Raw genomic sequence first — 14,807 nt, 5'->3', positions numbered from 1 at the left:
TAACTGTTGAGGCTATCATCTCTATTTTTTTTCTTTTTTAGATTTTATTTATTTATTTGAGAGAGTGAGAAAGCATGGGAGGGGCATGGTGGAGGACAGGCAGAGGGAGAAGAAGACTCCCCACTCAGCAGGAGCCTGGTACTGGGGCTCAATGCAGGGCTTGATCCCAGGACCCCAAGATCACGACCTGAGCCAAAGGCAGATGCTTAACTGAATAAGCCACTCAGGAACCCTAATCATCTCTATTTGAAAGGAATGTGATATTGTTTAAGCATAAGAGAACATAAATTCAGGAATTTGGGAATGTATAAAAATTTTTCCCATTGAAGTCAATGCTAATGGCTTCCTCATAAAGAATTTGCCTTATGAGAGAGTTTAGAATTGGTGGAAAAAAATGTGGCTAACTAAAGAGAGCACTTCATAAATACTGATTGTTATTACCTTGGAAGGTGGTAAAATGTCATTTTTTGTGGAATTCAGGAGTGACTGGAAAATTAAACATTGTGTTCATGGGCCTTAATAATTGAAGCATTCTTTCCATCCTAAATCTGGGAGTGCCAGTATCTACTAGTGACACACTTGCACCACACTTGCTATCAGCCCTCCTTAGGTGGGATTCTGGAAAAGAGTTAAGCTCTAATGCCCAAGGGGGCTTTCATTTTTATGAAATTAATGAACTCCGTCCTTTTATTATTGAAATATAGTTAACAATCATTGTTGTATGAATTTCAGGTGTATAATATAATGACTCAACAATTTTATATATTATTTAGGGTCCATCGAGAGGAGTGTACTCTTAATCCCCTTTATCTTTCTGCAGTTCTCTTTTATGAATCTGGAATCATGCTGTGTATCATCCTTAAAAGAACTGAAAACAGTCACTCACATCATTTTTGTTAGGGCTTAATTCTTTTTTGGAACTTCAGTTGAGAAAGGCTATATACATTCTCTACTACTTCGGTTTTCGTTTGCAACTTTGATATTATGGAATTCATTAATCCATCCAACAATCCTTTACTGCTATATGCCAGGCCCTGTGCTAGGCTTGAAGACTTAATGGTGAACAAACAAGGACATGGCCACTCCTCTCATGGAGCTTATCTGATGGAAGAGATGGTCAGTAATCAAATAATTACATTAGTGAATATATAACTAAAACCTGGAAGGTGCTGTGAAGGAAAGGACCTGGCTACTCTGAGAGCTGTGTCATATAGATCTGACCTCTACTGGGACTGTTGGCTAAAAGTGATGACAAGGGTTTAGAGGTCAATAGACTGAGAAGCCTGGAGTTTGGGGCATGTTGTTGACAAAATCGGTTTTCCACTATTCTCTTTTAGCAACTTGCAATTACTGTTTGATTTTACCAGCGGATGACAGCATCAAGTCCAATCCACATCACACTGTTTATATTGGATAAGCTTAAAATATATTTGAGTAATAGTGATACTGATTGTGCCTTTCATATACACTAAGTCAGTCTAAGGTCAAATATATATATTTGTGTATGTATTTATTTATTTTATAGGCTTTTTGCTGAGAGGGACAATATTCTTTTTCTCTTTGATTTCCCCATAGTGCCTGGCGAAGTGTTTGTACAAGTACTTCAAAACTGGTTATTAAAGTTAATATTTCATAATATTTTATTTCAACCCCTCTCAGCAATTCTTTAAGTTAGATATGGATTTACATGCTTTCTTCATTGATGTTAAAACTGAGGACAGAGTTTAAAAGACTTTGATTTGTAATGACTGACTTCAGATTTAGAAAAAAATGCCAGATTTTTCTTCCAGTGGAATCTTTAAACCTGCATCTTAAGTAGATTTTTAGTGCAGTTCTCAGTTTTAAACTGATTCATGAAATAGTGTAGAGAATGCACAGTGCACTTAGATTCAGAAGATATGAGTTAAAGTCTCAGGTTTGCTCATTATTTATTTTATGACTTAGAGTGAATTTTACTTCATTGACTCTTCTTTACCTATAAATGAGGCAACCAGACCAGATTTCTCTAAAGTCTTTTTCAGCTGTAAGTTCTTCCAAATGTCTACTGTTGCAATAAGTAGTACACTTTCATGAATTTAATTTGGACCAGAAATCAGTAACCTATTTTCACTATTCCTGATTTTGCCAACTGATCTGGAATAAATAACTTAATATGCATGACAGTTATAGAGAATAAAAATTCTAAATGGAAATTCTATGAGATTTTGCCTTTTAGTCATGATGATACATGGCAAATTATTAAAAATATCATCAACACTGCCCTTCTTAGATACTCATTCCTATATCATTTGGTATGTGCATAGGAAAAGAAAATGAATTTAATATTAGCATAAACAAAAAATGGTAAGGTAGAATTTTATCCAAATTTCCTGGGCCATAGTCAGTATTTAGTTAGTATTTATTTGGTAAATGAATAAATAAATTAAGCCAATAGTAATTTAGTATTATAACTAAGAATTATCTAAAGCAGTTTTCTTGGGGTAGATATAATTATTAAGTGCTGAAATATTAATGGACACTTGAATTGATTAACTTTTTATTTCTACAGAAGTAATAATTTTTATCTCTCAGTTCAGCTGCCACTGATTTACTTCATCCTTGGGGCTTGTAAAATCTCTTTACATAGGCTATTACCCTGTTTTGACTCTATATATCAAAGGCACATAGGAATGTTCCCTAAGATTCAGTTGTTGTGCAATGAATATCCAAGAATACAGTTAGCAGAAGAATAACCATGTTCTCTGTGAAAATACTCTTGCAAAGTATATATATAGAAGAAAATCTATCCAGGTTACTATTTTTAGAGTACTCCCTCTTTGTCAAGCATTGCACTAAGGGCCTTAGATGTGTGTGTTCATTTTTTTCAGAAAAAAGAAAGCTCCCATGAAGTCTATGAACCATGAGCTTCTTTATAAAGATGAAGAAGCTAAGGCTCTGTCAGATAAAGTGATTTCTCTCTGGTGGGGTTTTAGGGATGGGGACTTCGAGGTGCCCCTGCTGCACTAGTGCCTTGGTGGTCATTCTCCCTTAGCAACACCTCCAGTTTCTGACTCCTCATCCCCAGTGAAGCCTGAGTTTGGCAGGGGGGTGTGGGGGCGGGTGGAGGGGAAAGGTATGGGCAGGACTATTGATAAAAAGAATAACATATACATATATATGAAGTTAATTTACAAATATATAACCTATAGGACATAAAGGTTTTTTTTTCTCCTGATAAAAACCAACTAATGATACTTACTTTACACCAGTCCTGTTTTTTTTTTATTAAGATTTTGTTTATTTATTTGACAGACAGAGATCACAAGTAGGCAGAGAGGCAGGCAGAGAGAGAGAGGGGGAAGCAGGCTTCCTGCTGAGCAGAGAGCCCGATGTGGGGCTCGATCCCAGGACCCTGGGATCATGACATGAGCCAAAGGCAGAGGCTTTAACCCACTGAGCCACCCAGGCACCCCTACACCAGTCCTGTTTTTTAAAGTTTATGAGGTCTTTGTAATACAACAGCCTTTTGCAATATTTTTTTTATTATCATCATCCCCATGATGAGATGTTTAGACCCAGGCACAGAAATGTTAGGCAATTTTTCCAAAGTCACACAGCTGATATATAGAGGACCTGGGATTCAAATCTCATCATGTCCCACAATTTTAACCACTATTCTCTATCTTTTCTTTCCAGACATAATAATATAGGAACACTAGTTCTGTATTCAGCCCATTGCTGTAACTAGTAGCACTGGGAAAGGATGTCTAAGCCACAGCTGTAGGAAGTAGTGACTTTTTCCTCTTTGTTAAGCAGCTTGCATAAAAATGAAATTCAACAATGCCAACATACTTAGGAGCAGGCCTCTAAGCAACTGAACTAACAAGGAAGCATAAGGTCAGGCTATGAATAAGACAGCAGCAACCTTGTGACAGCAACCTTGACTATCTAAATAAGCTTTCCATAAATCCCTAAACCAGAAACCTGTTTATGTGGTGACCGATGAAGATTCATAATTGCTTTCAGTACAAGCTGTCTTGAATGTGAGCTTTGTGTTAACTTATTTCTGTGTGGTTTTGCAGTACTGGTCCAATTGACTGCTGGGTTTGGTTTCGCACCTTCGAACCCCCAGTTTCACAAGGCATCTATCTTCTGATGACGGATGAAACAGGAGGGAGGTGGGGTTTCTAAGCAGCAAGTAGAGGCTAAGACAATACCAAAGGGCCATCTGTGCTTAAGTGTATTGCTCTTAACAGTTACTATTCATAAAATTGTAAGGTGGCATTGTATTAAATAGAATTATGGAAAGAAATAGTATATCTGGAAAAGGCCCTCAGAAAGTCAATTTTCTTGGGATCCTATATAATGTTCTTAAATGTTGGTGGAGTATTAGAAATGTAATGTTGTTTCTTTCCATTTAAGTTCATGTTTTTAGCAGATGAATTTTCGAAAATATCTCTTTGGTGGCAAATTCTCTGTAAATTGCAGATCTGCTTTATATCTCTGTGTTCTTTCAAGGTCACCACGCATAGGATAAGCTGTATGAGAAGGAAGGTCTAAGACAAAGCATCTAATAAGCTGAGGAGAGTCACATTTCAATAACATGATGGTTTCTCATCTAGGAGAAGTGTTTTCAGGTTTTGCTTTTTGATCCTTTTGATGTGCTATGCAAATGAAACTTTGGCCTCGATTTATTTTTCCCCACACACATTACATCCTTTTCGTCCTTCCTGTAGGGGCAGGGATACTTTTCTGCCCTTGGTCAGATTTGTGGTAGCAGAGAACTGATAGCCGAGCTCAGCTCTGCCAAGCATTGGCTGTACTTTTATCAAGATCAGAGAGACATTCATTATCCTGGGAATGAAGGGACATTTGTCCCTACCTTTTAGAAGCTATCTTTCATGATATTTTTTGGTGACCAGGAATAAGAATTAGATTGTATAACTGCACACCTGAAATTAACATAATACTGCATGTAGTATAACACTGTATGTTAACTACACTGCAATTAAAAAAAAAAAAGAATTGGATTGTATGTAAGAGTAAGAGAAACAATGTCCATTGAAGACCTATCAGGACGTTGGCTTGATGCTAAAGAGATTCAGACTAATTTCTGGAATGTAGGAGTTTGGATTCTTGAGATATTCAAAAGAATTGAGGGAGAAAACACAACCCACAGAATAAGTCATTAAGAGTTTATGGCTGCCTTATGGTGCACCTGGGTGGCTCAGTAGGTTAAGTGTCTGCCTTTGGCTTGTGTCATGATCCCTGGGTTTTGGGGGGGTTCCCTGCTCAGGGGGCAGTCTGCCTCTCCCTCTTTCTCTCCAACCCTCCTCCACCCCTGCTTGCTCTCTCTCTCGCTCGCTCACTCATTCTCTATCTCAAATAAATAAATAAAATCTTTAAAAAAAAAAAGAGTTTATGGCTTCCTTGTTTTGCAAAGAAATGTTATTTGGGGCCCTGACTACTTTTTTTTTTTTTTTAAACTCTATCATCAAGTAAGGTTTAATTCCAGGGATACAAGAATGATATTATATCAAGAAATTGATTAACATGGACATTGATTACTTTAACAGTGGTTACAAGCAATAATCATGCTATATGAAATTATATTTGAGGGAAGTGTTTTCATTTTTATAAAAAACACGACATTAAAATTAAAAGATGAAAATCACTCTATACCATACATTAAAAGGCTTACCTGAAAATTTAAAAGGAGAATCTACCCATAAAGACCCAGTTTTGCCCTTCAGCTTCTGATATAAAATGGTTTCAATCCTATCCTGAAATTTTCCTGCTGTATTTTTAAAACACGATTTAAACTTCAGCACAGCATGTATTATCACTTTCCCTTGGGTTTGGCTGCAGAATAGAAACAGACAAATAAATCATGCTTTTCTTACTGGATCATTCTTAGTGGAGTCATTTTACCATTTTATTAAGCAGAGCTCCTGGCAGCTATTCCATTCTCAAGGGAGTGGAAATGGTACTTTATGGACACGGTGAACAGTAAAGAGAGGGTGATTTAGACTCAGGAAACTGTGTTTGTGTTCTAGATTCACCATCTGCCAACGCCTTGACCACAGCAAGCCATTGGTGTTCTCTATATTTAAGCAAATTTCTCCATCTCTGTAATGGGGATAATAATATTTCCTGGGTTATTGTACACACCATATAAATTAATGTATATGGAGGTATTTCATAAATCTCAGTGCTGTGCAAAAATATAGTTGTTAATATAAATATATCTATGTATGATAAATCCATGATGGACTTTCAGAATGTAGGGCCAATAGCAAATAACAAATGAAACATAACAGGTGAGATGAGAGAATCACTGATTATCTTGGGTTTTGGTTTTGGCTTTTTGTTTTGGTGGGGGCACCATTTGCAAGAGTGGGCCAGTGCTCTCTCATCTGTTGGAAATCATGATGGAGCCAACACCTTAGACTGGATTTATTTTGTTTGTAATTCTGACTTGAAGATGCAAGTGTATAAACCAGAAATTTTAAAAGGGAGTAATAATTACTGACTGGATGGTATGTCTGTTCTGCTTGATATTAGGTTTCTGTGCCTCCTCTCTTCTTCCCAGGCATTTCTCTGCCTTTATGCATTTGAAAATCCACACAACCTCAGACTATGTGACTCAAGAGAGATCTTGAAAACACCCACTTGCGATCCTTCATAATACCCATGAATAAAAACAAACCATGGCGAAGATCCAAGATTTTCTAACTGTAAAGTTTTATAATTTCAATAATGTGTTTCCAGATAATTCTAAACAATGGATTAGCTGAGTTCCATATCACCCTTTATTATTTTGTTTTAGGTTGTACGTATACCAGATGCTCTTCCTTTGAGCACTATACTTGTATTCTTTTTATTTCCTCTGTACGGTAGTCAGCTTTTAGTAGTTATGTGTCAATTTCTTAAGTAGTCTCACCACTTGTGCTTTTGCGCAGGTGCAATGCTAATTCTTTCCTGTGTGATTTGTAGAGACAAACCCTTTACTTCTCATGGAATAGACAAGGACATATTATATTGCTCTGTTTATTTTAAAGATTTTTGTCAAACCATGTATTTCCCTCTGAACTTTTCTCCTGGGTTGAATAACGATCTAAAACTAACTTAAACACAGACATATGGATTCTTAATGTGACATCATCAAAGTCATGATTCTCTTTTCTACTGAAAACATGATCTAAAAGTTATTTTAATGTTACCTTCTCTTGACTCATTCAAATAATCTTTAGTTTCTTAGGACAAGGGCCTGTAATTCTTTGCCATGGGCAGTTTTCCTTTCATTCCTGAAGTTTCAGTTCATTCATCCATTCATTCACTCACCTAACAGATATGTATTAGTCCAGGCAATACATCAGGCGGAGTTCTAGGTACCAGAGCTACATTAACCATCAGCGTGTAAGACCACAAAATGCCTGCTTTCATCCTAGTAGGAGAAACAAGAAAATTAAGAAATAAAATAATCTTCAAGGCGCATTCTATGAAGACAGTAATGACTGGAAGTTTAGAGGTGGGAACATTATAGACAGCTGCAGGGATGGCCTCTTTGAAGTGAGGTCCTAATGACAAGAAGGAGAAGAACCGGTGGGGGGGGGGGGATGTCCCAGAAAGAAGGAACACCAAGTACAAAGGCCCTGACCAAGACAGACTTAATACTCCCCTCAATTCTATTAAATGTCTTCTTCCTGACTCTAGATCCCATAACCCTTTCCTTATAGAGCATTTACTTTAGAAAAGTTGTAAATTCTTTCTCTACCTCTTTGAACTGTACGCTAATCTTTTAAAAGCCTGATGCAGTTTAACCACCTCAGAAATGTCTTTCTCAAGGACCTGAAAGCCATCTCTTTGAAATGTAGCCCTCAAAGCAGTTAGAGCCTCTATCTCTCAGTTTCCGTGAGACAGATGGAGGCCTCACTTTGGTAGGCACTTTACTTACTACCGGTTGTAAAACTATCTCCTGTCATGAAGGTATGAGAAACTAACTTTTTCTTGGGCAAAGCCCACTAGCAAACACAGAAGACTATCCCTGTTACCCCAGCCTTTAAAAACTCTATGATTAAGGGTGCCTGGGTGGCTCAGTCGGTTAAGTGTCTGACTCTTGATTTTGGCTCAGGTCATGATCTCAGGGTCCTGGGATCAAGCCTCTCATGGGGGTCTGCACTCAGCACATAGTCCGCTTGTCCCTCACCCTTTGCTCCTCCCTCTACTCCTCCCCCTGCTCATGCTCTCTCTCCCTCTGATAAATAAAATCTTTAAGAAATAAAAAATAAAAACATTATGGTCAGAGAGAGGCAGGACCAGATCAGGAAGGGTCATATGGACTCTATAAGGACTTTGGTATTTGTGAGAGACTGTCAGAGGATATTGAGTAGGGGATGCTGTGCTGTTCAGGTTCACTTTGATTGCAATGTGGAGACTAGCCATGGAACAAGAGTCGAAACTGAAGTTGATGCAGTAATCTAGATAGGACTGCTTGGGTTTACACTACAGCTTTATTATTTATTAAATGTGCGACCTTGGCAAGTCACCTAAGCTACGTTTGCTGTAGTGTCCTCATCTGTAAAATAAGAAACTAATATGTACATACCATACAGGGTTGTTATCAGGTTAAATGAATTGATATAAATAAAATTTGGGGGGGGTGCTACTGGTTAAGAACATGGGTTACTTAAAAATAAACCAGGAAAATCAAACAGCAAAAGTTCTAGTTTTAGATAGAGATAGATTCCAGAGCATATTAACTTTTCTATTTATGCTTGTGGCCACCATTTTTTCATACCTGTTGCAGGTTATCTGTTCCTTGCTAGTGTTTGGATACACATCTTCGCTGCTAGCAATAGCTGTAGGATGGGGTGAAGTGAAGAGGAGTGAAGGTGGTTGGGGGCAAGTGTATATGCAAGCATCATGTGAGCTTTGGGAACTGCCACTGTGTGGCCTCGATTTCAGTGGACCGTGTGGGGATGCGGGCCCTGTATGGTCAGATCTTTTTATTTTTCAACACATTCTGAGGATTTTGTGTTTTATATGATATTTCCCAACTTTTACATTTAATCCACAATTCCAAGCTAGATTTGGCTCTCTAGTAGTTTGCCCCTCCCAATCAGATATTCTGTACATGGCTCTCTTATCTTATCCATTCTTTTCTTATATTGAAATAATCTCCTGACTTTAGAGTTGTTTAGACCTTGTGCCTTCAGATAAAAAACAAACCCATGCAACATTTACCTGAAACTCATAATCAGTCAGAATTCTTGGGTCTGGTTAAAAAATTTTCCAAAAGATCTTGAATACCTTTTTTTTCACATTTGAGAATGCTCATGGTTTGGGAGCCTCAGGCTAAGACCTATTTCAACCTTTCAGTTTATACCAAGTGAAGATGAGGCGTGAGGGTGAAGGACAGAATTTTCTGCTCCGTGCCTCTTGGGCTATTTTATGTACCTTACTTGGACAACATGAGATTTGACATACTGTCTTCTCAGTTTGGATCCGTGAAATGTTTCATTTATCTGTTATAAAGTAAAATGCATGATAATTTAAGTTTATTTAAAAAAAAAACTTTTAATTTTTCATTGTGGAGAACTCCAAACATACACAATAACAAATGAAAGACCATAATGAACCTCATGTACCCATCATTCAGCTTCACTAGTTATTATTAAATAGCTAAACTGGTTTTATTTTCCTACAACCTGCATCCCAAGAATTAAATAAATCCTTAAAACCATTGAATACACAGAGGTTTGAGAAGAGAAAAAGAAAGAGATAGAGAGAAAAAGTAATAAAGAGTGAGAGAAAATGCTTTTGAATTAAAGATCATCATTCACATACCAGCTGAGAAAAATACATGACTAGGGACTCTAGTAAAGCAAGATGAAAATCAGAACTGAGATCTCAATAGAGGGAGGGATGAAGAGGGGAAACAGTGTTAACAATGAAACCTGAGCAGGGTGTGTGTTCAATGCAATGAATATATAAATGTTTGCAGTGGAAGCAATATACTTTAAGAAACACCCCAGTAATAATTTAGAGCATCAGATACTATTTCAGCAAAACGTAATCACTAGAAATGAGGGGGATGGGAAATAAAAGTGTTATAAAGCCTCTCTAAGAGTAAAGAATGGGAAGGGAGGAGCAGACAGAAGTAAAAGTAGTTAAAAACCTCTTCTGTGGTTGGGGCTTAGGTAAGAGAAATAACATTTGATGGGCCTAATAATTTCTATAGGACTAGTGGAAAATATATGCATCCAAATTTGAGTTCCAGGAAAAATGAGTTAACTATTAATTAGGTATACTGAAATTTTTAAGAAGGAAAAAATGCAATGAAAAAAGTATTTATTTATTTATTTATTTAAATATGGAAAGGCTTCACGAATTTGCATGTCATCCTTGTGCAGGGGCCATGCTAATCTCTATATCATTCCAATTTTAGTATATGTGCTGTTGAAGCGAGCGCATGAAAAACAATTTAAACCAGTCACAAGGAAAAGAAAGCAAAAAAGTAAAATAGATAATTTACTTAAAGAAAACTGGAGAAATAAAATCAAGTATACTACTCATTATAATTGATGAGAATAAGTAAAATTTTGTCATTTAAGAATCTATCAGTTGCATTCAAAATCAAAACCTCATTATCTATTATTTAAAAAGTTCATACTTATAAATAAAGGAATGAAAGACTATTGGAGATGAAACTATGGGAAGGAAATACTGTCCCATTAATGTGGAACCCAATAATGGAATCCGAAAGTATTTCTAGAAAATATGGACATTTAGGATATAACAAGGATGGCATTTTAATCATTGGAATAGGCTGGATTATTTAATAAGTAGTATCAGTTCACCTGGCTCTCTATTCCAGAAAGAAAATAAATCTGGTCTCCTACCTTAAACTAAAACTACTTCCATATGAATAAAGACTTAAAAGTGGGAGCAAAAACTTCCTAGGAAACTGAATACACTTATTTTATGGACTTTGGAAACCATTTGAATCAAGACAGAAAATTTAGTAGAAAATCGAAAATACTGATTCAAAGAGGCACATACAACTTGATGTTTAAAGCAGCTTTATCAACAGTAGACAAATTGTGGAAATAGCACAAGTGTCCATCAACTGATGAACGGATAAAGAAGATGTGGTGTGTGAGTGCGTGTGTGTGTTAGTGTGTGTGTATACACATACACACACAATGCAGTATCAGTCGACATCAAAAAGAATGAAATCTTACTATTTGCAACAATGTGGATGGAACTAGAGTGCATTATGCTAAGTGAAATAAGGCAGTCAGAGAAAGACAAATACCATATGATTTCACTCATATGTGGAATTTAAGAAACAAAACAGATGAACTTAGGGGAAGGGGAAACAAAAAAGGAGTGAAGCAAACCATAAGAGACTCTTAACTATAGAGAACAAATCTGAGGGTTGATGGAGGGGAGGTGGGTGGGGGAGAAGCTAAAAGAATGATCAGTATTAAAGACGGCACTTGTGATGAGCACTGGTTGTTATATGTAAGTGAAGAATCACTAAAGTCTATCCCTGAAACCAGTATTACACTATATGTTAAGTAACTAGAATTTAAATAAAAATTTGAAAAAAATTTAAAAAGTTAGGATATAGTATTTATATAGTAGGGCTATAATTTCATTAAAGATAAAAAAAATAAAGCTTAATGTTTGAGATGAAAAAGTAATAGAGTAGACATAAGGCCGCCTAAATAGTAAGTTGTAAAAAGTATATTTGAAAGATATTTTATGCAAATAAAAAGTATATTTGAAAGATATTTTCATGCAAATTAATATCTGTAATTTACAGAGATTTTTACAAACTGACAAGGATAAGACAAATAACTTACTAGAAAAATGGGACAAAGGATGTAAATGGGAAATTCACACATGAACAAGTCCAAATGGCCACCATGTAGAGAAATAGATTCTCAACCTCACTACTAGTCAGGGAAATTCAAATTAAAGTGACAATAATATACATTTATCAAATTAGCACAAACTACAAGTGTATTTGCACCTGTTGCTGGTGGAGATGGGAAGAGTACTCAGATATATGACTTATGGAAGTGTGAATTATTTCGACCCTTTGGAAAGCAATCTGGCAACATTTCTTAAAATATTTAATGAAGAAATCTTATTCTGTACACCTATCAAATATGTGTAAATATAAGGTTGCAGGTAAGAGGATTTGTTTTGTAGTGTTGGTTATATTAGCCAAAACCCGGAAACAAATGCCTGTGAGCACGGGAAGGGTAGGGTGTATTGTGCCACATGTACACTAAAGAATAGTATGCATTTACTGACAAGGATACATTATACCTTTAAGCTGGCTTGGAGGAAATTCAGTGAGATATTGCTGAGAAAACAAACTTTATAAAATTGTATGTAATATGAGCTAATTTTGGTAGAATATTGACAAACAACCCTATGTCTTTTATTTTTCTATATATGCTAATATAATCAAGGAGGAATATAAGAAAGGATACATACACCCTATTTTGTTCCTATGGATGATAGGATGATCCTATGGATCATTTTGAAGTAGAGTTTGGGGGTATGTGTAGAAGGAGAGGGAGGAGTTGGGGGAAAAGCAGAAAAGAAAAAATTCTGTACTTAAATCCGTTTTATGTGTTTTGATTCTATTTCTCCACTTATGTAAGTTTTCTATTTTCTATTTCTCTTATATGTTTATATCCTTACATAAATATGGGTGAACTTGAAGGTCTTTGGAAAGTTCAAGTAAGAAGAGATCACAGGGGAGCCTGCCTGGCTCAGTCAGAAGACGATGCAACTCTTGATCTTGAGGTTGTGAGTTCAAGCCCCACATTGGGTGTAGAGATTATGTAAACAAAATAAAAACTTTAAAAATAAAATAAATAAATAAAATAAGTAAATAGACCCTTGAGCAAGCTAACCACTTAATAAGGATTATGCCAGGAATACAAGTAACATTACTTCCTATATTCTTCAGATGGCTAGTTGATTGTCTCAAAACTATTGAATATGAAATAACATCGTTATAAATTAAATGATTGTACTGAATTTACAGAATACTTTGGATAGGATTAATATAATTTAAATAATGAGTCTTTCCTTACAGGAACATGTTTTTTCTTCCTTTTATTCTTTTTTGCTGTTTAGTAAGATTTTATACTTTTATTTGTATAGATTTTATGTAATTTGTGTTAATTTTATTGAGGTATATTTTATACTTTTTGTTGTATTAAATGGCATTTAAAAATAATAACTTTTATATTTTATTATTGGTGATTAAGAAAGCTATTACTTTTATGTATTAGTCTGGTATTTGGCCACTTTACAAAACTCAATTATTTTTCAGTTGAATCTCTTGAATATTTTAAGTATATAGTAGTATGGTCTGTAAATAATGACTCCCCCCCGTTCTTTTAAAAAACATTTTTAAGTTTAAATTCAACTTCATTAACATATACTGTATTAGTTTCAGGGGTAGAATTTAGTGATTCATCAGTTGCATATAATACCCAGTGCTCATTCTATCAAGTGGCCTCCTTAATGTCCATCATCCAATTACCCCACTCCCTTACCACCTCCCCTCCAGCAACCCTGTCAGGACCTGAGCTGAAGGCAGAGGCTTAATCCACTGAGCCACCCAGGCGCCCCAGGGCTGACTATCTTAATCTAGAGCTAAGATAGTGGTAAAAAATAGTGTGAATTATCAATTATTTCCAACTTGAAAGGTGATTGTTAGATTTCTGGCACATCTAGGATCATAACATTTAAAAGGGCAGTGCACAGAAAGAAATTTCAACTTTCCAAAGACATTATTTTTTTGTTTAACTCCATATATTCTTGTGAATCCATTTTTTCAAACTTGCTGTCATAGTCAATGTTATTGACTTCAAGGCTGATGTGATGGTAGAAAGGTGTCTTCTCTTGAAGAACGAGAAAAGAAAAAAATAGTTCTCACTTCGTTTTGTAATTAATTTCATTCTTAAGAGGATCATGTGAAATGTAGAATTGCAGTGAAATATAAATTCTAATAGAAACCCTACACTTTATGTGTCTTGATTCCTAGTGATTGTTAAAATAACTTCTACAGAACAATGTTTATTAAATTATACCCCTACCAAAAAGTGTATTCAGAATTTTTTTTTTTTTTTTTTTTTTTTTAGATGTGCTGAATGGGTCTGCAATTCCTTTGGTTTTACAACTACAGGCATGGGGGCATTTTACAAATAAAGGCAGAGGTGGCACTTCAAACCTGGCCTCAGCCACCATTAAGTTGCATGCAAGTGAGGTCAAGTCTCCAAAAATGGCACTCTCCCTCTGCTGTGACATTTGCATCTTCATGTGCCTGCACACAAGAAACACGTCTGCTGTTAGTGGTGTCATTGCTTGGAATAACGGAGAAAACATGGTTGCAGGTAACACGAGTTATGCCTTTATAAAACATCTTCAACCGCAGAGCAGAACTCCCCTCGGAGCACATGCTGGGGGTGGGGAATCACAAACAGCTGCTTTGCCAGGAGGTGCTTTTGAAGATTGTGTGGACATTCTTTCAGCAAAACCATTGGCCACATGTGACTGCTTCTATTTATCCAATACTAAGAAATACAAGATTGACTCTCATGAGAGAGAGAATGAGGGAAGGAAAGTACTTTCCACACAGAGACTGGCTGGGTTTCATTGTGTACGATGTTTTTATTGCCTCAAAGTAATCTTCTGTATTCAGAATTTTTAATGTAAAATTTTAATGTGCCTACTTTCAAATTTGGGTCATCTGAAGACATATATATTACTATGATAAATTTTATTAAAGC

General features: G+C 36.0%; 1 protein-coding gene across 1 annotated transcript in view; it reads right to left on the bottom strand.

The window, feature by feature from the left end:
• LOC111148832 (transmembrane protease serine 11C-like) overlaps nucleotides 1–14,476 on the bottom strand; it is a 40,532-nt gene extending 26,056 nt beyond the window's left edge. Inside the window, 4 exon segments of the mRNA XM_022505654.1 lie at nucleotides 5,681–5,841; nucleotides 9,439–9,507; nucleotides 13,802–13,919; nucleotides 14,263–14,476. Of these exon segments, the coding sequence (XP_022361362.1) occupies nucleotides 5,681–5,841; nucleotides 9,439–9,507; nucleotides 13,802–13,919; nucleotides 14,263–14,476 (562 nt within the window).
• Between the last annotated feature and the right edge of the window lie 331 nt (nucleotides 14,477–14,807).

The sequence above is a fragment of the Enhydra lutris genome, unplaced genomic scaffold, assembly GCF_002288905.1.
Source record: "Enhydra lutris kenyoni isolate GAN:26980312 unplaced genomic scaffold, ASM228890v2 scaffoldscaffold21, whole genome shotgun sequence".
NCBI classification, from domain to species: domain Eukaryota; kingdom Metazoa; phylum Chordata; class Mammalia; order Carnivora; family Mustelidae; genus Enhydra; species Enhydra lutris.
Note: the sequence above shows the minus strand (reverse complement) of the source record. Positions and strands in the feature narration are given on the sequence as shown.